The sequence below is a fragment of the Bos taurus genome, chromosome 24, assembly GCF_002263795.3.
Source record: "Bos taurus isolate L1 Dominette 01449 registration number 42190680 breed Hereford chromosome 24, ARS-UCD2.0, whole genome shotgun sequence".
NCBI lineage: Eukaryota > Metazoa > Chordata > Mammalia > Artiodactyla > Bovidae > Bos > Bos taurus.
The window spans coordinates 959,296-983,994 of record NC_037351.1 but is presented as its reverse complement, the minus strand read 5'-3'; the positions used below and the strand labels follow the sequence as shown (position 1 = coordinate 983,994).

Genomic DNA, 24,699 nt, shown 5'->3' with positions numbered 1-24,699 from the left:
GGAAATCAGGAAGCTTAAACTCTAGTCTGCTTTGACTAGTTTCTAATTATATGACCTATCCGTGTGGTCATACACTTTCATCATCTCTAAAATGATGGGAGGTTTATCAGGTAATATCCAAAGTTCCTTCTGCCTTATGTTTCTGACTTTGTTGAATAAATGAACATTATTTTTATAGGAAGCTCAACATGTTATTTTTGTTCTGGAAACTCAGCATATTGTTTGTAGCATGAAAATTCTATAAAGGACTCAGTTAAAAATTTAGAGTTGTTGGTTTAGTTTTTTCTCCATTTATAAATAGTGTTTTCCTTTTTTTAAGGACATTTTAAGTCATCATAAAGAAGGAAGATGTTTTCTTTTTTCACCAATTGTGTTACGATTATTTACATCCTAAGAGGCATGCTAAGTTGCTTCAGTTGTGTTCGACTCTGTGCAACCCCATGGACTATAACCTGCCAGGCTTGTCTGTCCATGGGATTCTCCAGGCAAGAATACTGGCAAGAATACTGGAGTGGGTTGCCATGTCCTCCTCCAGGGGAATCTTCCCGATCCAGAGATCCAGCCTATATCTAAGTCTGCTGCATTGGCAGGCAGGTTTCTAACCACTAGCGCCACCTAGGGCTAGATATAAATTTACTTTCAGTTCAGTTCTTCCCTTGTAGCTCAGCTGGTAAAGAATCTGCCTGCAATGCAGGAGACCTGGGTTTGATCCTAGGTTGGGAAGATCTCCTGGAGAACGGAAAGGCTACGCAGTCCAGTATTCTGGGCTAGAGAATTCCATGGACTGTATAGTCCATTGGGTCACAAAGAGTCAGACATGACTGAGCGCCTTTCACTTCACAGTTCAGTTCATTGATCAGTCGTGTCTGACTCTCTACGACCCTACAGACTGCAGCACGCCAGGTTTCCCTGTCCATCACCAACTCCTGGAGCTTACTCAAATTCATGTCCATCAAGTCAGTGATGCCATCCAACCATCTCATCCTCTGTCGTCCCCTTCTCCTCCTGCCTTCAGTCTTTCCCAGCATCAGGATCTTTTCCAGTGAGTCAGTTCTTGGCATCAGGTGGCCAAAGTATTGGAGTTTCAACTTCAGCATCAATCCTTCCAATGAATATTTAGGACTGATTTCCTCTAGGATTGACTGGTTGGATCTCCTTGCAGTCCAAGGGACTCTTAAGAGTCTTCTCCAACACCACAGTTCAAAAGCATCAGTTCTTCTGCACTCAGCTTTTTTATAGTCCAACTCTCACATCCATACATGACTACTGGAAAAACCATAGCTTTGATTAGATGGACCTTTGTTGGCAAAGTAACGTCTCTGCTTTTTAATATGCTGTCTAGGTTGGTCATAACTTTCCTTCCAAGGAGCAAGTGTCTTTTAATTTCGTGGCTGCAATCACCATCTTCAGTGATTTTGGAGCCCCAAGTCTCTCACTGTTTCCACTGTTTCTCCATCTATTTGCCATGAAGTGAGGGGACTGAATGCCATGATTTTAGTTTTCTAAATGTTGAGTTTTAAGCCAACTTTTTCACTCTCCTCTTTCACTTTCATCAAGAGGCTCTTTAGTTCTTCTTCACTTTCTGTCATAAGGGTGGTGTCATCTACATACCTGAGGTTATTGATATTTCTCCTGGCAATCTTGATTCCAGCTTGTGCTTCATCCTGCCCAGCATTTCGCATGATGTACTCTGCATATAAGTTAATAAGCAGGATGACAGTATGCAGCCTTGGCATACTCCTTTGCCGATTTGGAACCAGTCTGTTCCATTTCTAGTTGTAACCATTGCTTCTTGACCCACATACAGATTTCTCAGGAGGCAGGTCAGGTGGTCTGGTATTCTCATCTCTTTAAGAATTTTCCATAGTTTGTTTGATCCACATAGTCAAAGGCTTTGGTGCAGTCAATAAAGCAGAAGTAGATGTTTTTCTGGAATTCTCTTGCTTTTTCGATGATCTAGCGGATGTTGGCAATTTGATCTCTGGTTCCTCTGCCTTTTCTAAAACCAGCTTGAACATCTGGAAGTCCACAGTTCACGTACTGTTGAAGCCTGGCTTGGAGAATTTTGAGCATTACTTTGCTGGCATGTGAGATGAGTCCAATTGTGCGGTAGTTTGAACATTCTTTGGCTTTGCCTTTCTTTGGGATTGGAATGAAAACTGGCCTTTTTCAGTCCTGTGGCCACTGCTGAGTTTTCCGAATTTGCTGGTATATTGAGTGCAGCACTTTTATAGCATCAACTTTTAGGATTTGGAATAGTTGAACTGGTTTCCATCACCTCCCCTAGCTTTGTTCGTAGCAATGCTTCCTAAGGCCCACTTGATCTCACACTTTAGGATGTCTGGCTCAAGGTGAGTGATCACACCATCATGGTTATATGGGTCATGATGATCTTTTTTGTATAGTTCTTCTGTGTATTCTTGCCACCTCTTCTTAATATCTTCTGCTTCTGTAAGGTTCATACCATTTCTGTCCTTTATTGAGCCCGTCTTTGCATGAAATGTTCCCTTTACCTAAATTTACTTTACTGTGTGCTATTTAATGGGCAGTTTTCTTTTTCCTGTGGGACAGAGACTGGCGAACTACTTTACCAGTCCCTTTCCCTTTCCTGTCCAGTTAGACGAAGCCATGCCCTGAGGTGTGGCAGAGGAAGGGTGGCTGAAAGCTGCATGCACCGGTTTTAGCCCCGGCTCTCCCTGCGCTGGCTGCGTCTCCATGACTGCTCTGACCTTGGGAGCTGCCTGTTGAAGATGGCAGAGCTTCCCTCAGCTTAGGTTCCTAAATGACTGTGTGTAACAGTCCTGTCCCCTTCCATCACCTAGTGAGCTCTGTATGATGGAGACTTACTATTAACTAGTAGAGTTGGAAGGTTTATCTTTTATGGATAGAATAGTGTTCCCTTAGCACCTGCAGAGCTGTGACAGGCAGTTAAACTCTGCCTTTGCCTTCATGTCTTGTTTGTACAGACCCTCAAGTTCTGCTAGGCTTGAGAGATTTGGGCCTTTGCAGTTTTCAAGGGGATGTGTGTATCCCTGCACTGGCAGGTGTGGCCTTCTAGACTCTTGGGAATATAGAGCTCTTACCCCTTGTCATCTGATTTTCCAGCTTTTCTTTTAAATTTTGTGATCAGCTTGTTGTTTACCCCAGCTTTGCTACCACCCAAGGAATCTGCGATAATGAACAGTTGCCACTGATTGCTTCTGACAAAGATTCCAGGAGAAACACCATTCTCTGTGACTCAACTGTGGGTTGGGTCAAAGCCAGACAAACCCTACCTAGTCAGGTGATTACAGCTCTCTGGGCGTGGAGTTTGGGGAGTCCCAGCCCTCATTTGTTCTCCTCAGTGTCTGCCAGACCTCTGGTTTCCTCAGCTCTGTGAAGTTTGACTTGGGGACAGGTTACTGGAAAAGGGACAAGTCAGACCACACAAGTCTGTCATAGTTAGATTTAGCCCCATTTCTTAAATAAATGCACCTGGGATTGTTGCAAGTCTGATTATTTTCCAGAGTTTTGAAAAAAATTGCTTTTGACACCTTTTGCTAATGTTCTCATTACAGTTATGGAGGAATGGGTTTACAGAGATTTTTACACTGCCATCTCTCCTTATTTATGGTTTGTTTATCTTTGTTTGTAAATGTATTCAGTATAATGAATAACAATGTGTGTATTTGGGAGGTGCTTTTATATTTAATTGCCTTTGTAGTGATTATGGTAGATATATATGTAAGAATATTATACTAAATGTGAAAATGGCTATAGGTAATTAACTTAAAAGAAATATATTATGCACATCATGTTAGGAGATTAAATGTGAACAATATCCATCACTTTAAAGCTAGAAGATTATTAGAAAAGTCCATTTTTCAGAGCAAGAATCTGAAGGCTAGAATACAAATTCTTTGCTAAAGTTTTGGAAATTGTAATTCAGCCACTGTATAATTGTTATGGCATGACATAGTAAGATAGCAATTCAAATAGAATATTAGAACATTAGTTATAGTGTTATAGTGACAAATGATATAGTCTGTTGTGCTGACTTCAGATAAATAGAATTGTATCCAAATGGATTATGTTCTAAAAATGTCTCCTTTTTCTCAGATTTTGCTTTGTATTGTATGTTGTAGGGACAGTTTCTCTCTGTAGGATAATGATATTTAATTTTTGGAGGACATAGATCTTTTTGAGACTCCTAAGAATTATCACTTTGTTCCTGAAAAGAATGTACACAATATATATGTCTGCTAATTTTTTTATTTTTTACATATTCCTAAAAGATTATTAATGATCCAAGTTTAAGATCATGCTGTCATCTGTTTTAACCTGTGGTTATATTTCTCAGGTTTAGGATTTTTTATGTCAAGTTTTAATTGTTAAAACAGTTACTAATACTTATATGGAGATATTAACATGTCAGATTCCTGTTTTGTGATATTTTTCTTCTCTTTATAAAATGACTGCATAGCTTCTAGCTATGTAAAATTTGTGTCATAATATTACTTTCAATCAAAGATTTATTTTTAGAAATTCTGTTTCTGTGACTTTATATAATTATTTAAGTTTTTAAATTAAAGCGTAATTTTTAAAAGTACACATTCAGAATTTTTTGTGTATCTGCTAACACTATAAATATTACTTTATTATTTTTTAGTTTCAGCTCAGAAAGCCCTGATAATGCATTGTCTATTATAATAAGAATCTTTAACACTAGGCAGTATAAAAGTCTTAAATCTGTGCAGCATGTTCAAGTTTGGACAATAGCCACTGGGCGTTTGTCAATACAGCTCAGCGAGTCTCTTGGTGGCATCATATTGACTGTGTATTAATACAGGGTATTCTATCGGGCCGTCAGTTGATTGTTTAGAATGTAAATGAAGCTGTTGATGGATCTGGTGACTGATGGCTTAAATTCCAATTAATCAATTGCTTCATCAGTTTCTTAATTCAGATCAAATATCTCCTGAATGCACACAATTCTTCTAGTGGTATTAAGAGAAATTAATGCTTTAGAACTAATTTTCATCAATCTCTTATAAATGCCAATATCTTTTTCACTTGTCTCCTAAGTGATGACATTATCGTTTAAGTGTTTGGGACATACCACAAGAGATCAGCTGTCACTTGTTAGTGGGCGAGGGGTAGGTAAATGACACTGTACTCCTCTGCATTCTCTGTGTGGTACTATTCATCTTGCCACAGCTTAAAAATTTCATGAAGAGTCATTAAGTCATATAAATGATTTAGAAATTAAGTTTAATGGCAAATGATCTGGTATTACATATGCAAAGTCAATGTCTATTTTTCTTTTGTTGGGCACATACTGTAGCCTGTCTCTTTCAGAGCCGTTGCATGTGTGAGCTGTTGCAGGCAGGCTGCTAATATTACAGGGTAACTTATTAAAACTTATGACAGACTCGTGTGCCCTGTCTCTGAGGGTCCCATCAATTACTTTATCACCAGCTCTCCTAGGCGACCCATACATGAGTTAATCTTCATTTGATGATCATTAAACCTGTCCTTTGCTGTCAACTCTTGTCAATTATACCAAATAAAATCAAGTATTCATAAGAAGTCAGTAATAGGATATAAGCAGACCAATTTAATAATTCATTTTTACTGAGCCTTAAGTGGCATCGGTTATAGCTAGTGCTTGCTGTTAAAAAATTACTAGACATAGTTCGTGTAAGACAAGGTGGCCATATTTACAGTTTTTCTACAGTTCATTTTCTCTCTTTAAATCATATCGTGTGAGTCTAGTAATGTTAACTGTTGTTGTTCAGCTGCCCAGTTGTGTCCAACTCTTTGTGACTCCATGGAATGTAGCATGCCTCCCTATCCCTATTAACTGTACTGGAAGATAAATGATATGTCAATTTCCTCTATAATTTTAAGAATAGTGTAATTATTTAACATGAGGTATATCCTTTTACTTTGAAGAAGAGCATGTATATTGTTTCTAGTGTTTGGTAAGTTTACAGATATCTAGGTAAGGTATATAAACACAAAATATGTGAAATTTAAGAGGCTTTAGAGAGTCTTTCTTGTCTCATTTTATATGTTAGAAAGCAAACCTTTAGAGCAGAGCCATGGGCATCGATGTCTCAAAGTATGTGTCAGACAGAATCTAGAATCCACTCCCTTTCAAGTTGTTTTTGTACTTTATGAAGTACACACACAGATGTATAAACATGCATATATTTAAGAGGAAAAAAGCAATCTTGAGAAAAACGTTTAAGCGTAAAATAATATGTACTGCAAATTTCCTTGAACTCCTTTTTAGTTAAAACCAGTTATTCTCCTTATCATAAATCTGTTGACAAATAATGCATAACAAAATTTGTTTCCCTGTGAACTTTATTGGGAACAGACCTTGCTTAAGTCCATGCATGAGGGCAGTGCTGAAAACAATGGGGAGCTTGGTGGGCAGTAGTTCAGAGGACGAATCTGTGATGCACTCCAGCAAGGGAAACAGCAGCCCTGCCAGAAACTTCCCTGCTAGACTCCGGGGGAAAGTCACCCAGTAGGGGGCCCACAGCCCCCGACCCGTCTGTGTGTGCAGACACTGGGCTACTCCATGCAGGAATAGTGGGAGTGGGACAGATTGGAAAGGCTTCTGGGAAACAGACAGGCTCACCCATGTTGGCCCGGGGCCTGAGCACAGTCTCTAGATTCCCCGCTCTGTTCCCAGGACAGTTCCTGTGAAGCTGACCTTCAAAACAGAATCACATGCACCCCCATCACCCCTGCCTAGACGTCAGTGCGTCTGTCCAGGCTGTGGTCCCAGGCTCAGGCAGAGAACCTTCCAGCTGCTGGTCCCTGACCGACTGTGGGGCCAAAGTAGGACTGTCCAGAATTGCGAGAGTTCCCCATGAGCCATACACATTCACTGATAAAGAATGAAAAATCTGACCAACCAAGCACATTCGAATGGCACTATTTTTTTTTAAACCAGTAAGAGGTTTACGCAGAGCCTAGAAAGCAAGGAAATACTCTGAGCAAGGATATCAGAGGGAGGGTACTGTGGAGGAGCAAGATTTCACAAAGTTGTTAGCCAGGTCTTTAAAAATAAACCATTGACTAAACAACCAGCATCCAAACTAAATTCCTGGTTTGTGTAATGTGGTTCAAGCTGTTAGATAAATCAGCTGTGACGAGGTCTGTGTTGGTGTACGGCACTGGGGTCTGGAATCTCATGGACCCGATGGTGGCATGGAGCTGTGCTTCCTGGTGAGACCCTGGGGCAGTTCTCCTCTGAGCCTGCACAGGGCATCACCTGCCTCCTGTCTCTGGGACATCAGATGTTCTGTGTGGGCCAGGACTGTCACTTAGTTGTGTTCGGACTCAAAAATCATGTCTGACTCTTGGCGACCCCGTGGACTGCAGCATGCCAGGCTCCCCTGTCCTTCACTGACTAGTAGGTGCTCAGTAAGTAGTAATAGCCTTCATTTTTGATGAGAAAGAAATGACACCCTATTGTGGATACATATATAACTCTACATTTTTTGAGGGGCCAAGTCCAAAATAGTTTCTAACTGAAAATGTAGACTCCATAACTACTGCTTCCTTAATTTGGAGTTTTCTGTTCTCATCATAATCTTTGAAAGACCTACCCAGAGAGAGCCAGGCCAAAGTGTGCTTGTGTTGAATCCCTCCGGTGTCCCTTACTGTTCTTCCTGCTACTTTGTCCCAGGCCTCATCCTTCCTGCCCTGGCCCACCGTTGGTATCTTTTATTCTGGCCCTTTGGCCCTTGAGGTTCAAAATTTTCTAAGAAGACTTTTGTGGGGGGTGGGGGGTGGGGGGGGAGTCGCACTGCATATCTTGTAGGATCTTAATTCCCCGGCCAGGGATTGAACCGGGGGCCTGTGGCAGTGAGAGCCCAGCATCCTAATCACTAGGCGACCAGAGAACCCCCATGCCCAGAAGACGTGAACACTTGATATGTGTTACTGTGGGTCTTCTTTTCCTTAAGTGTATATCATAGTCATTTTCCAGCTGAATCCTCCTCCCTTAGGGCCTCTCACAGAAGTCCTCCACCCCATTTCTGGTATAGGGCTCTAAAAAGCCTACTCCAAAAGACTAAGTTTCATTTTAGAACTTTATGGCTGGGCTACTTGTATGGCCAGTGGCATGCATACTCTGATTCTCCCAGCACATTTTTTTTTCTTTAATTTTATTTGGTTGTTTATCTAATTATTAATAAGGTCAGTAGGAACTGTAGTCCCTGGAATAATGCTTTCAGTATGGTGGTGTTCAGTGGATGTTGGGTACACACCTAAGACCAGTGTGGTGTATCAACCTGTAATAATGTGAAGCAAGGCCAAGCCACATGAGTTAATTCAGAAGTTGACAGTGCTGCCTTTCTTTCCTAAGTTCTTAGTGAACATTTCTAGACATTTCCTATAAAATCTTCATTAGGTCTTCATTTATTTTTTAAAAGATGTTAGGAGGTATTTATTTCTAGATAGCATGCAAACCTTTAATTTAATGCTTCTGTTTTGCTGTAGTGATCACTATTGAAAGCTGACCTGGCATACGGCAGTCTCTTCCTCTGGATAAAAGGGAAAAGGCCATGAGATAACTTATTGATGAAATTAGCTACTGAAGTGGAGAGGACATGTAGTCAGCCAATAGTTGTCATAGCTTGAGCTCTGTTAAAGGAGCATGTATGCAGTGAGCCGTTCAACAGAGCTGCACTGTGCTGAACTGTGCTGGTCAATAGTATAATTCTACATAAAATTGATGGATAGGAGCAAACACTGCTAGACAGGGGAAGGGGAGCTCAGAAATATAAATATGAAAAAAGTACAATGAAAAGTAATCTCCATTTTTGCAGGTGTTACAATATAAATTTAGATGTAGGTTACTATAGTGCAGTTTCAGTTATTTGCAGTTTTCCTATCCTGCAGAGAACAAATGTATGTGTAACATTTTTGGTTTACATTTTCTATAATAATCTGAATATGTTTCTTAAAGGTTTTTAAAAATGTTGTACTTTGTTCTTAGGTTCACAGAACAGTGAGAAGGGGGTGCAGAGGTTTGCAGTATATTCCCTGCCCTCACACACGGGTAGCTTCCCTCATTATCAGCGTCCCCACCAGACGGGCCATTTGTTACAATTGACAGACTCACACTGGCACATCACTGTCACCAAGCTTCCATCATTCGCATTGAGATTCTCTCTTGGTGTAGTACGTTCTGTGGGTTTTGGCAAATGTGTAATGACGCCCATCCGTCGTTGTATATAGTATCATAAAGAGTATTTTCTCCGACCTAAAATCTTCTGTGCTCTGCCTGTTTGCCTCTACCCCCACTCCATCCTGGGCAACCACTGATCTTTTCAGTGTTTCCGTAGTTTTTTCTTTTCCAGAATGTCATGTAATTGGAATCACATAGTATGCAGCCTTTTGAGATTGGTTTCTTTCACTGAGAAATAAACATTTAAAGTTCCTCCATATCTTTTCATGACTTGATAGCTCATTTCATTGTATTGCTGAATTATTCTCCATTATCCACATTTACCACAGTGATCCATTCACTCACCCAAGGACGTCTTGGTTGTTTCCAAGTTTTGGCAGTTGTGAATAAAGCTGGTATAAAATCTACATGCAGGATATCATGGAACATAAGTTCCTCAGCTCTTTTGGATAAGTGTCAGGGAGTGCAGTTGCTGGATTGTATGGTAAAATTATGTTTAGCTTTGTAAAAAACACCAAACCGTCTTCCAAAGTGGCTGCACCATTTGCATTCCCAGCAGCAATGAAAGAGAGTTCACATTGCTCTGAGTCCCCAGCGTTTGGCGCTGTCGGTGTTCTAGAGTCTGGCCATTCTCATAGGTGTTGAGTGGCGTCTCCTTGTTGTATTCCCTTTCGTTTCCCTTTTGTGATGTGGAGCATCTTTTCATGTGCTTATTTGCCACCTCTATAACTTTCTAAAATAAAGTACTAATTAATAGTAAACCTTAATAGTCAAGAACACCAAACAGGAGGTAATCACTTAAACAGTTAACGCGCTCTGTCTTTTCAGCAAACTCATTTTGTGAGTCAAATAAGGAGACTTCTAAGGATTTTTGTTCATGGGAATCTCTAGATACATCATTTGTATATCACCACTGTACGAAGAATTGTGGCTTTAAGGTACCCATAACTCAGGAGTTTTTCTTCTCTTATTCCAAGGTTCGTGTTTTATTCGAACTGATCAACTCGATGGTGAAACTGACTGGAAGCTGAAAGTGGCGGTGAGCTGCACACAGAGGCTGCCCGCTCTGGGGGTGAGCGTTGTTGTCGTTACTCCATCAGTTACTGTATGGTCATTTCTGTGCACTTACGTACCAGCTAACTTGATTAATGCATTGATAATGTAAAGAATAATTTCACTACTAAATTCATCGAAAATTATGCCCACATAATTTCTGTGATATCTTAGCACATACCCTGTTTGAGGTGTGGTTTTGAATGTTCTGAGCTTGGCTCAGGTTTTCCTTCTTTTCTTTCCCTTTCCTTGTTATTTCTATTTTTAATCCTCTCATTTGAGTAATCTTTGAAATTGAGACTCCTGGTGGGGGTTAGATGAGTCCGTTTTTGGTAACTGACTGACTCCCAGAAGGCTATTAAGGTGCTGCTTTGGGATAATTCAGGGGGGGCATCCCCAGCCCTGAACTCAGCCCATCCACTTCAGCTTTTCCCTCTGAGAGTGGAGAGTCTTCCCTGGGGAGGAGGAGGTACAGTGTCCCTGTGTCTGTCAGCTCCTGAGGAGGAGAAAGACACCTGCAGACTTCTGGCTGGGCCTCTGCTGCCTGGAGATGGACAGGATAGAGGACACCATGCTTGTGGATTTCAGCGTGTTCCGTGGTCTCTGAAAGTCCATCTCACATGTGCTCAGAATCTCCGAAACTGCTACACATCTTTTTTTCTTTTTCTTTAAGCAAAATCACAATTGTGGCCTTTTGGTGTTGTTGGGTATTGTATGTGCTGTTTATTTGAATGAGAACAGCTTTATCTTAACATGATTTGTTGATATTCATTGGAGAGTAAAGAAAGACTGAGATTGTCTTAAGAATGACCTTGAAGCCAAGCAGTTGTTGCAGGGAAGGGGGTTGAATCCTCTGGATTTGCTCACTGTCCTGAGATGGGCTGGCTTTGATGGAAGTAGGGACGGCTCATGGTTCACAGTTAATTCTGTGAATCACCGGGGACTTCCTCATTCTTGTATGTATTGCACTTTGGGGAAACTAAATCTGTGTGACATATGTCAGCCTTGGCAGTATTTTGATTCTTCAGGTGCTTTCCGTCAGCTATACTTTCGGTAGTGCCTGCGTTGAAATTCCTTCCTTCTTTAGAGTTTGTTGGGTTTCTTGGGTCTGTGGGCTCATGGTTTTCTTCTCTTTCCGTCCTCCTTTCTGCCCAGACTCCTCTCCCTGGGACACGGGTGACAAGTGTTAGACTTGACATTCCTGCCCATGTCGAGCTTCTCACTTCCCAGGGAAGTCCCATGTTGGTCGGTTTTTAAATTCACCAATGTCTAGTTTTCTGTTAAAGACCTTGAAGAAGGAAACGGCACCCCACTCCAGTGTTCTTGCCTGGAGAATCCCAGGGATGGGAGGAAGCTGGTGGGCTGCCGTTTATGAGTTCGAACAGAGTCGGACATGATTGAAGCGACTTAGCAGCAGCAGCAGTAGCAGCAGCAGCAACAAATTATTTTATTCCAAATACTGTATTTTTAATCTCTGGAACCAGGTTCCATGTGGTCACCACTTTTTGTTATTATTTAAGTCCTCTTCTCTCCTAATGTGTTCACAGTTTCATTTAACTCTTTCAGCAGTTTGTGATACATATTTTTTGTTTGTTAATTCCGTTGTCTCTGTTATTTCTGAGTATGTTTCTTTTTAAAGAATTTTTCTCCTTGTTACAGGTCACACTTTCCTGCTTCCTTGCATAGCTGATAACTTTTAATTGGGTGCTGAATAATGTAAATAACTATGTTTTTCTCTTACTTCGCAACCTACTGATCTTCATTGTCTTAGTTCCATAACTTGTGGATAAACTTGACCTTTCCAAGACTTGTTCTTAAGCTTTGTTGGGGAGGCCTGGAGTCCCCTTTATCGTGATGCTAATGTAACCCCACCCCAGGGCCTGCTCCTCCTGGGGTAACTGTGGGCATCTCAGGCTCTTCTGAGGTACCTCTAACTCCAGCTGCTCAGACTGTGTCTCTCCCCAACTCTGTGTCATCCCTGGGTCTGGGCAGGATGCTTCTGGTCACACTGCGCCAGCCATCACTTCCCTTGTCCTCCTCAGTCCAAGGCGGGAGCAGACTCATCAGACCTGCTGTGGCCTGTCCTTCCCTCCCCCTCCCTCTGTGCCGGCGCCTGCCAGCTCCCGCAGGTCCCTGGGCTCTACCCGCCGCTCTGCAGCCTGGCCCCAGGCGCGGCACCTGCCCTGGGCAGGAGGCTGGCCTCCCTGGGGCTCGCAGCTGCGTTCTCGTCTCCCGAGGGTCCCAGTCCTGCGACTCTACCAGGTACCCTGTGTCCTGTGTCTGAAACAGCTGACTCACATGATTTGTTCATCTTGCAGTGGGAGGGCAAATCTCACACCAGTTGCAATGACACAGCTTGTAGAAGTTTGATTAATTCTTAGTGAGAAATATGTGTCTTATGGGCTAACTGAGCTCCATGATATTTAAAATTAAAATTAAAAGGTGGTCCATCAAGCATAAAGTTTTAACAAGTCCAGAGCAATGGGCCTTTGCTATTGGAGGGTTTGCTTACTTCAGGAACATACCTGCCAGGAGGACGGGGCACACCCCGGCCATGTCTCCTCTGTCCTGGAAGGCACTTCATACCCTTGTTCTCAACCACACAGCTTCCTTCACAAACACGTGAGTGAAGCTGTGCACATTTTTCCTGTTAGGATAGGCGTTCAGCAGTATGTTTGGGGGTTATCCTTTTATGTTAGAAAATACATGTCTCTGAAGGAGTTTTTTAGTTACATGGTATTTGGCAAATTATAACCTCTGGGACTAGCCTGGCATTGGTGAATGTGAAAGTTAATGTTTTGATATTTTATAGATAATAATAGAGTGCAGAAGTAGGCATAGCGCAGCGGTTTGATCCTTTGGCCAGAATGCTCTAGAAGACGACAGTGACAGCCCTGCTCATCTCCTGTACGTTAGTCAGTGGACCCGTCAGCCTCTTCAGTCTGATGACTGCGAGAGTGGCATCCCATTTAAATATGCTTTTAATCTTTCTGTGAGGTTGAAGATTTCTTACCTAAGAAAGTAGACTTATTTTATTTTTTTGTAAGTGTCTGTTCATGTTGTCTACCCATTTTCCTGTTGTATGTTTTTAAAGAGGTTTTTATATCTAGTTGGCTAATCATTTATCATTCTTCACTGTTTTAATCTGTTTTAAATATTTTTGTTTATAGTTTCTTTTGTCCATATAAAAGCTTCCTGTCCTTAAATAAGGTGACCTAACAGCAGTTTTAAAGTAGTCTCTAGAATGATTATTTATATAATGTGATAGAAGTGCTAATTATCATTACAGTGACTTTCAAACTGACTTGTACATCTTAAATTTACACAATGTTAGATGTCATATATTTCAATAAAAATATTTTTAAAAATAAATAATCACTGCCTTTATTTCTTGCTTAGACTGTTTCCACTCCATGGTTATAAAGATCAGATCAGATCAGTCACTCAGTCATGTCCAATTCTTTGCGACCCCATGAATCGCAGCACGCCAGGCCTCCCTGTCCATCACCAACTCCCAGAGTTCACTCAGACTCATGTCCATCGAGTCAGTGATGCCATCCAGCCATCTCATCCTCTGTCGTCCCCTTCTCCTCCTGCCCCCAATCCCTCCCAGCATCAGAGTCTTTTCCAATGAGTCAACTCTTTGCGTGAGGTGGCCAAAGTACTGGAGTTTCAGCTTTAGCATCATTCCTTCCAAAGAAATCCCAGGGCTGATCTCCTTCAGAATGGACTGGTTGGATCTCCTTGCAGTCCAAGGGACTCTCAAGAGTCTTCTCCAACACCACAGTTCAAAAGCATCAATTCTTCGGCACTCAGCCTTCTTCACAGTCCAACTCTCACATCCATACATGACCACAGGAAAAACCATAGCCTTGACTAGACGGACCTTTGTTGACAAAGTAATGTCTCTGCTTTTGAATATGCTATCTAGGTTGGTCATCACTTTCCTTCCAAGGAGTAAGCATCTTTTAATTTCATGGCTGCAGTCACCATCTGTAGTGATTTTGGAGCCCAGAAAAATAAAGTCTGACACTGTTTCCACTGTTTCCCCATCTATTTCCCATGAAGTGATGGGACCGGATGCCATGATCTTCATTTTCTGAATGTTGAGCTTTAAGCCAACTTTTTCACTCTCCACTTTCACTTTCATCAAGAGGCTTTTTAGTTCCTCTTCACTTTCTGCCATAAGGGTGGTGTCATCTGCATATCTGAGGTTATTGATATTTCTCCCGGCAATCTTGGTTATAAATGGTTACTTTAAAAAAAAGTCACTGCCTTGTCTTTATGCTTGGACTGTCCCACTCTATGGTTATAAATGGTTACTTTAAAAATAATTATGCTTTACACATGAACCCCCTAGTCCGTCTAGCATTTGAACTCTGAGTAGGAAATCAAAAACAACTGCTGGCCAATTGCAGCCGTACTGTTTGCTGACTTGCTCACTATTTTAGCACAATTTTAAGCTTGCCCTGGGAGGTTCTGTTTTAAAGCCTCAACTTCGGTGTCTGAGTGTGCAGACTTCTCCAGACCTTTGCATATCTGTTCTCCCAGACTGTTTCCTGACTTTACACTTTATATCTTTTGCCATGCTGCTGCTGCTGCTGCTAAGTCGCTTCAGTTGCGTCCGACTCTGTGCAACCCCATAGACGGCAGCCCACCAGGCTCTCTGTCCCTGGGATTCTCCAGGCAAGAACACTGGAGTGGGTTGCCATTTCCTTCTCCAATGCATGAAAGGGAAAAATGAAAGGGAAGTCGCTCAGTCGCGACCCCATGGACTGCAGCCCACCAGGCTCCTCCATCCATGGGATTTTCCAGGCAAGAGTACTAGAGTGGGTTGCCATTGCCTTCTCCAATCTTTTGCCATATTAATGTGTAAATGTTTTAAATTCTGTGTCGGTGAATATTTATACATTTTCTTTTTTTGAATGTGGATTTTGTGTTGTGCCCAGAAGGCTGTTCTTCCACCCGTGTTTGTTTATCATTTTAACCACTGTCAGTGTTTGTCAGCGGTAGTCTCAAAGTGAGAGGCTGGTCATTAGCATTTATTGTCTTGTAATTATTAAATATTCCCTGCACATAGACCATAGGGAAGGAGGTTCAGTCCTGTTGCTGAATCTCTGTGGCTGAAAGATGGTTTTCTGAGTGAGGTCGAGTAGGTTCTTTTCACGGCAGCCTGCAGCTGGGCCGGAGTCTTCTCTGCGCAATCCTCCTCTCCACTCTCTGCAGCCTCACTTAGACCCCCAGCGTTTCTGTTGGCTTTGCTCTTCCTTTTCTTAGGTGTTGCCCGAGAGAAGGCTGTGCTGTTGCGTTGTCACTGAAGACGCCCAGCTTTCAGTTCTCACTTCTTGTTAACAGGGTAGCCCGTTGGCCTCAGCCTGTCCGCTGAGCCCTGGAGGCTTCCCGCTGCTGCTTCTCAGGCACCCTTTCCCTCCTCTGTGTCCTGCCTTCCGTTCCCAGCACACATTCTCAAGTAGTCTCCCCAGAGTTGCAGAGGGGAGATGCCACATGCCCCAGTGACTGGAGGATGTCTGTTTGCTGTTACGCTTGGGGGGGGGGGGGGGCCCACCCCAGAGTGTTTGCCTCTGCATTGCCTTTCCAGGAGCTGGGAGGTGCTTGAGTGCTTGACACCTGGAAGCAGTTGCAGCAGAACATTGGTAGTAGAGTTAATTTGCTAGAGTGTTAAAAAAGAAGTACAGTGTTAAGGCACTGTATCAGAATTTTTCTGAAAGAAAAGCCAAACAAGCAAGGCTCTATGTGTTACATAGATTCCAGGAGCATGGGTCAGCCGTGACAGAGGCTGTGTGCAGAGGGGCCTGCAGAGTGCTGGTAGAAATGTCCATGCGTTGATCCTGTTGGTGTCACAGGTGTGTATTTGTATTAAGATGCAGAACATTGTACACTGTAAGCATGTATAATTTATTGCTTGTAAGTTATGTCCAAAGAAAATGTTTAGAATCCCACCGTGTTGCCTGTATTTTTGAATATTCCCTTGGCTGTGATCACAGGAAGTACTTTCTATCACATTCAGTATTATATTTTCTTCATTTTTATTAGTGACAGATGTATGAATTACAAAATACTTAGAAAGCTAGAGTAGACAGTTCATACAGTGCTACTTTTAAAATTTTATGGTTGATACACTTTGATAGTATGTTAAGCGTTTGGGTGAGGTAACTGGAAAATGAAATGTTTTAAGTTTTGATAAATTTAGCTGAATTCGTGATTCAACCATCAATTTACATTTGTAACTTCATATAATTTGGCATATTAGATATAGACTTTTTTTCATAGGAAGGAAAGCTCTAATTTCATTTTGGACATAGGCAAAGCAGTTTGGCTTTTCATCTGATAGCTTACACTGCCCATAACTGTCACTCATTTGACTTTTCTGTGTCTGATGTAAAAGACCCAGGGAGTGTGCAGTGTCATTTGCTGTTTGTCGCATCGACAGTGGAGCGTTGTGTCCGTGGTGCCACCAGGAATGGGTGAACCTGTGTTAGAGCCCTTCCTGAAAAACTGAGGAACAGGCTTCCTATTGTGTCCAGAGCACCTAATGTGATCAAAGAATTGAAGCTGAGTCAGAGCGGTGTTGTCGGCTGATCCCACCCTGTGATGGCAGGTCTGGCTTCTCACCGCCGTGCAGGCAGGGCTCAGAAACATGTGGGAAGCACGTTCCCGGCTTCTGTGATCAGGCAAATTTATTAACAACAATGAGGTCACAGCAATTTTCAATAAATCATGACTCGCTGATTTATTTCAAAAGATCCATATAGCAGTAAACAATACCATTTACATTTAATTAGTTTTATTGAACGAAAGGCAATTTTATTTGTAATGAACCACATGTTATGATTAAGGATGTATTTTAATGACCTTTAAGTAATGCGAACAAATGTTGCCCTTGACCTAATAGCAGAGGCTTTCCTACATTATTGAAAACTTCAGAATGATTTTTAAATTATCATGAAAAGCTTCGAATGACATTCTCATTATTGTGCCATTATTCAGTCATTTGATGTCTAATATACTAGATGAAATGCACTCCTCTCAGTGTTCTTGTGCATTCAGAAATATGGGGGCTGTTGCTAGGCAGTTCTTTATTTCCATGTATCTAAAGATATTCTCTTATATGAAAATGTCACTTTTTAAAAATTACCGTGACAGCGTAGTGCTTAAATTTTTAAATGATAGACGTGCTCAGTTACTCAGTCGTGTCCAACTCTTTGCAACCCCACAGACTGAAACCCTCCAGGCTCTTCTGTCCATGAAATTTTCCAGGCAAGAATAATGGAATGGGTTGCCATTTCCTACTCCAGGAGACCTTTCCATCCCAAGGATCGAACCCACATCTCCTGTGTCTCCTGCATTGACAGCCAGATTCTTTATCACTGAGCCACCTGGGAAGCCCCTTGAATGATGAGTGATCCTCAAACTTCCTCAGACTTGCTGGGAAAGATTGAGGGCAGGAGGAGAAGGGAACAACAGAGGATGAGATGGTTGGATGGCATCACCAACTCAGTGGACTTGAATTTGAGCAGACTCCAGGAGATAGTGAACAACAGGGAAGCCTGGTGTGCTGTAGTTCATGGGGTCACAAGAATCAGACATGACTTAGCGACTGAACAGCAACAACAAAAAGACTGAAGTATGCATTTAACTAAAAATGATTGTGGAAAGTTAAAGTTGTATCATTTCCACATTAAATTAAGAACCTTGTAATTATACAGATCCATTTATCACACTCATTTTTGATGCTAAAGCACACTGCACAGTTTTTGTGTGCACATACTTCTGTATGTATTTGTAGATGTTCTATATGTAGTGTGTCTACATATACCATAAACTATTCTGATATTTTATCTGTATTTTAAAGAAATAAAGTTAAAAGCCAAGATTTTTATTTTTCTTCTGTATTAATCATTTTTGTTCCTCACCATTCATTCCTAAAGACCTGAGTTTCTACTGAATATTGTTTCCTGTCAACCTAGAGAACTTCTGTTAGCATTTCTTGTAGTTTATGTCTGCTAGCAGTGAATTCATATTTTCTTTTATCTCAAAATATTGTAGTTTCACCTGTTTCGTGAAGGAGATTTTTGCTGAATATTGAATTCAGAGTTGACCAGTTCCCCCGCCCGCCACAGTACTCTAAGTATTTTGTTCCATTATGTTCTGCTTTCATTATTTGTGATGAAAAATCAGTCATTATTTTGATAGGTTTTTTCCCTGTATAGACTGTGTCATTTTTCTCTAGGTATTTTTGAGATTTTTCTTTATATTTGGTTTCTTCTTTAGCTGTGACTTTGTGCCAGGTTTTACTCCCCTGGTTGGGGGTTTGCTGAGCCTCCTCAGTCTGCACACATGTGGCTGTCAGCCAGTCTGGCATGGTTTTGGCCTCTTGATTCTCAGAAAGCTTTTCCTGCTCTTTCTGCTGTGCACTCTTCCAGGCCCTCACCTGCTGTGCTCAGGGACGCTGCAGCCGCACTCGCCGTCGCAGTCTCACCCCTGTGCGTTCTTCAGAGTCGCCATCTCTTGACCTGTCTTCAGGTTCACCGACTCTGTTCTCCGTTAAGCCTATCTAATGAGTGAATTTATTTCAACTGTGTTTTTTTTCAATTCTAGAATTTCCAGTTGGTCCTTTTTTGTAACATGTTTTCTTTTTCTCCTGTGGTTTCCTATTTGTTTATTCTTTAAGAGAATGTTTTCCTTTAAAGATTTGAAATGTCCTAATAACTGCTATCGGAGAAGGCAATGGCAACCCACGCCAGTACTCTTGCCTGGAAAATCCCATGGACGGAGGGGCCTGGTAGGCTGCAGTCCATGGGGTCGCTAGGAGTCAGACACGACTGAGCGACTTCACTTTCACTTTTCACTTTCATGCATTGGAGAAGGAAATGGCAACCCACTCCAGTGTTCTTGCCTGGAGAATCCCAGGGACAGAGAGCCTGGTGGGCTGCCATCTATGGGGTCGCACAGAGTCGGATACGACTGAAGCGACTTAGCAGCAGCAGCAGCAGTTAACTGCTATGAAATTCTCATCTGGTCTCATTCTGATGTCTGGTCATGTCAGAATTAGTCTTCATTGATTAGATTCTCCTTGAATATGGATCTTGTATTCTCATTTCTTCCTGTGTCTGGACATTAGGATTGTATCTTCAACATACTGATACCTTGTAGAGACTCTGGATTCTATAATGTTCTGAAGAGTATTGAGTTTCTTGTTTGGTTTGGTTTGAACTGGTGTTGACTGGACTGAAATCGGACCCTCACCTCGTCTTCCCTGCAGTGGAGAGCCATGGGGGTCTTTTGCTCCTTTCTTCTGGCTGAGCTGGAACCTGCCTGCACGAGGGGCTCGGGACTCAGGCCGAGAGCGTGAGGCTCGCGGCGCCCAGCCTCCTGGACCTGCCCTCTGGGGCTTCACCTCCTCTGTGGAGCTTCAGCATCTATGATCTGACCTTTGTTCTTCACGCCTGGAAATCTGTGGTTTTCTGAGTGTTAGCAGCCATGAGGCAAAACAAAATAGAAAATAAAAGCAAAACTTACAAAAATGGCAGACTGTGTTGAGGGATCCTCCGGATCCCGCCAGTTTTGATGCTTTTCTCAGAGGACCCCCAGGGCTCAGCATGTGCGCCTCATTGCCTTGGTCGCTACCATGAAAGGGCCCAGAGTAGTGAGCACAGAGAACAGGCATGGGGTGGCTTCGCAGGAAGACAAGTCGTGTTCAGGAACTGGTCAGGAGGTACTCTGAATCTTCAGACTTTTCAGATAGCGTTCCATAGCTCCAGCCCTTCCATCCTGCCCATTTATCTCAGGCACGGTCCAGGACAGGTCATCCCCTTTGGGGACAGTGGCTTCAGTGATTAGACTGCTGCAGGAGGTGTGTGTACAGGAGGAGTCTTGGGAAGTGGGTCAGGCTCACAGTCAAGCTCATGGTCCGTGGGGTTAGCTCCAGGTACTCCCGACTGCTTCTGACACAGCCTGCTGTGAGGTATAGCAGTCATCCTTTAAAGGCAAGAGATCCCCACAGCTCTTGAGCTTCAAAGTGGTTTCTTTGGGTTCTCTTGCATCACAATTCATAGTACTGGCACACAACATATAAGAAAATCACCTCTTTTGGTAAATGATATATGAAAAATATTAGTTGGTAATTGAGAACTTTCCAAGTAATTCTGTTTAATTATCATGTAATTAATTCAGATATTCTGTATTCCAGGACCTTTTTTCTATCAATGCTTATGTTTATGCTCAGAAGCCACAACTGGATATTCATAGTTTTGAAGGCACATTTACGAGGGTAAGTTAAATCTTTGTTAAATGCAAGTATATTCATTGTGTACGTTAAAAACATTATAGCAAACCTTTATTTTGAAAGTGTAATTAAATCAAGAATCAATTCAAACAAGCTCTGAACTAAAAAGTGAAGACCTGGAGAATGTTTCAGCTTCTTAAATTTTCCTATGTCAAATATTTCTTTGAGATACATTAAGTACAGTTTTTCTGTTTTTAGCATATTTACTCTTAATAAGATCCTTCTCCCTTAAAATATTATGAGTCAGTAAAATGAAGTAATTCAGCTATTCCAGTTTTTATTTTGGACAGGATGATATCCACATCATTTCTTAATTTTTACTGACTGGTTGGATGGATGTGTGTGTGTGTAAGTCCACATCCATTTTCTTATGTACATACATGTATTTCATTCTGCATTCTTTTCACTGGTGTTTTGGTGTAGCTTAAAGTCCCTTCTTCCCTCAATTATTGTTAGGATTTGGTAACTTTTGGATTTAGCACCTTATACTGATGCTACAAATGATTTATAATACTTAAGGGATTTTAATATTTACAATTGTAGTTTATTTTTACTTCCTGCAATTATTTTTAAAGATTTCTGGTAGTACAACCATCTTTGTCTCACTCTTGGTCACATACAAGGGTTGGTGAACAGTTGTCATCATTTGAGGAAGCATGAAATGGCAACTCACTCCAGTAATCTTGCCTAGAAAACCCCATGGACGGCGGAGACTGGTGTCCATGGGGTCGCAAAGAGTCAGACACAACTGAGCGACTTCACTTTCACTTTCTTTCTTACTAACGGCATATTGTGTGTCGGGTAATGAGCAGAGTGGGAGTGTAGACCTGAGGAGGAGGAGATGGGCATGACTCTATGACTTCATTTCCGCAAGTGCTGCCCTAAAAGTAGCTGCAGTTTATTCATGGCCTCACAGCCTCTCCAGAGTGCCCAGGCCAATGTTAAGAGCAGACAGCATCACCTGTTGCTAATATACGCAGCATAAATGTGGGAGAGTTCTGAAGACTGCATTTTCCTGTGAGTGGGGAAGAGGTCCAGATGCACCGATAGTGTCAGAGTCCAGACCCTGATTGCATCTTTTTGTTAACTTGTGTGAATTACTGCAGGCTCTTATCAATACAGTTCATTGCCTTCATTTGATGTTCCTAGCAAAGTTTTTTTACTCATTATTATTATTTCACTCATTATTCACTCATAATTATTTCAAACATGAGTTTTAGATCATTTCAGATGGAAAAATCTTTGCTTTTGTGTGCATTTTTCAAAAAGGAAAGAAAAAAACCATGTTAAGTGTAACTTGTTTTGTAACTGGAGCTTAGTTTACCAAAATAACAACTGAACATTTTAAAAAGTGGTATCTGCTTATATTCCTTTTTTATAGTGTAATGGGTCAATACAAAGGAGAAAATATGTTTCTTTTGACTCAGCCTGTGTAATTTAATAAGAATCAGAGATTGATTAAGGTGTCCTGTGGCAATAGACATTGTATATGTCACTGCCCATGCAGAGTTTAAGGCACACATGCATGCTGTGATTACTATCCATTCCCTTGAAACAATGTCAGGGTTACATAAATTATGTGATATATGGCATTTTGTGTTATATAAGTGATTCATGTTATTATTATTGATATCACTAATTTTGCTTATTGTTAAAGACATAGCTATTCTCTCTGTACTTTGGAGTTTAAAACTGTAGCCAGTTTTGAAATATTAACAGCATCTGTGGTCCTTTAACATCACATTCCCACTTAATCTTTTTATGCTGCATTTTCTACTGTAATTTCCTTTGTAAACCATAGCACACTTACCATTGTTCATGTCTTTTTCAATCAAAATACTCTCCTTTTAAAAAGCATATCCCTATTGTTTGTTAAATAGGGTGCACTATTGAGAAAACAGCTTGAAATTGTAACATTTTGCACTCTCCCCCTCAAGGCAAATTTTATCTTTTCAAACTATATAACATTAAGAGGAAGGAAACCCAGAGAGAAAGTTATTTAGAGATAATTTCTTTCCCATCATCCCAGTCTGTCTTCTGTACTATATGAGATTGGTAAAGAACTATCGTTTACAGTAATTTTCTCGATATTAGAAAAATGTTTAATGTTTAAAGTCCATCATTGTTGTTACAGAATTGAAAGCAAACTTCGTAGGCACTGTGTATTCTTCAGCACATAATGGTGTTAGAAACTGACAAAAGCACTCACGTGATTAAAGAGTTCTAGAAAAGTAATGGGAGAACCAACTTAAATTTTAAAGCTAAATTGTATAGAATTGCAGTTCAGAAAGCTTTATAACAGTGTTACATTTTCTTATGCCCCTGTCTGTCTTGGAGTTTCACACGGTGGGAATACTATACTCAAAGATACGCATGCAGTAATGGTTTTTAACTTTCCATATCAGGGGCACCATAGGGAGAGTTTGAAGCTAATACAGTTGTACCCCTTTTGTGCTTTTGTGGTGACTTGATGGCCAGCTGTGGGCAGGTGGTCTTAAGAAGTTACTAAAAGAAATGGGTGGCTTAGAGTAACAGCATGCTGCTGCCACATTATTAGTTCCATCACAAGGATTAGAAACCAGAGGAGGAGGTTCATGTTTATCTCATCTTAGATTATTCTCTTACTGGACAGATGTGACTGCCTGTTCTATGCTAGAAGTTCACAACATCAAAATCAGTGCCATAGTTACGTTGCTCACAGTCTGAAGGGAAACTAAATATGGAAATTGCTAGATGCAGTAAAAATAATACAGAATTCACACTGGAGAGTAATTTTATATATTTGTCTTATGCCTTAAATGGTAACTGTGTGAATCAGCAATCGGCAGGGTATGTCCTAGTCCACACGTACTTGGCTGGGCCATGGTAAAGCACCTGCACTAGCCTACAGGTAAAGGGTGCACCATGTAGACTGTGTAGGAGGAGGCAGGAGGGTATCGCTCTTTTTCTGGCGCTCCATCAGTGTTTATCAGTGTTAAGATTCTAAGACCATCTCTGTGAATGAATCAGAAGTTGATCATTTCAGTTCAGTCAAAAATTTAAGTACGAAATAGTTACTATGGGAAGGCCACCTCCTCTCTTTCAAGAGTTGATACTAGAAGTTTTTTTGTAAGCTCTAGGATTTTCTGCATATACGATCATAACATCAACAAACAGATACTTTTACATCTTCCTTTCTAAATTGTACCTTCTATTTCTTGTACAGTTGCTCTGGCTGAAACTTTGGGTATTATATCAGTTAGTTGTGGTGAAAGCGGGCATTCTGATCTCAGAGGAAAGGTTTTAGTATTTCACTGTTTAATATGATACACATAGTGGGGTTTTCATAATGGCTTTTAATATAAGGAGGTTAGTTTGTTCAGTCGCTCAGTCGTGTCCGACTCTTTGCGACCCCATGAATCACAGAACACCAGGCCTCCCTGTCCATCACCAACTCCCGGAGTTCACTCAAACTCATGTCCATCGAGTCGGTGATGCCATCCAGCCATCTCATCCTCTGTTGTCCCCTTTTCCTCCTGCTCCCCATCCCTCCCAGCATCAGAATCTTTCCAATGAGTCAACTCTTCTCATGAGGTGGCCAAAGTACTGGAGTTTCAGCTTTAGCATCATTCCTTCTAAAGAAATCCCAGGGTTGATCTCCTTTAGAATGGACTGGTTGGATCTCCTTGCAGTCCAAAGGACTTCTTTTCCTAGTTTGTTGAATGTTTTCTGTCACGAAAGGGCGTTGAATTTTGGCAAATGCATTTTCTGCATCAGTTGAGGTGATCATGTTGGGTATTTTTTCCTTCATTCTGTTATTGTGATATATTTTCTTGATTGATTTGCATGTTGAACCATCCTTGTATTTCAGGAATAAATCTCACTTGATCATGAAGTATAATCCTTTAATATGCTGCTTAATTTGGTTTTCTGATGTTTTGTGTAGGAGTTTTGTATCATTGTTCATAGAAGATATTGATGTGTAGTTTACTTTTCTAGGTATTCTCTTTGTCTGGTTTTGATATCAGGGTTGTCCTTCCTTCAATTCTATCAATTGCTTCATAACTGTCTTTCATTAGGAACATGCATGCGTGCTAAGTCACTTCATTCATGTCCGACTCTCTGCTACCCCATGGACTGTAACCAGGCAGGTTCCTATGTCCATGGG

At 41.3% G+C, this 24,699-nt stretch overlaps 1 protein-coding gene across 2 annotated transcripts in view; it reads left to right on the top strand.

Moving 5' to 3' along the window:
• Positions 1–24,699, top strand: part of ATP9B (ATPase phospholipid transporting 9B (putative)) — a 150,298-nt gene that overhangs the window by 45,377 nt on the left and 80,222 nt on the right. For both annotated transcript variants that reach the window (NM_001080255.1, XM_059880790.1), the window contains 2 exon segments: positions 10,171–10,265; positions 20,457–20,537. In NM_001080255.1, coding sequence (NP_001073724.1) covers positions 10,171–10,265; positions 20,457–20,537 — 176 coding nt within the window.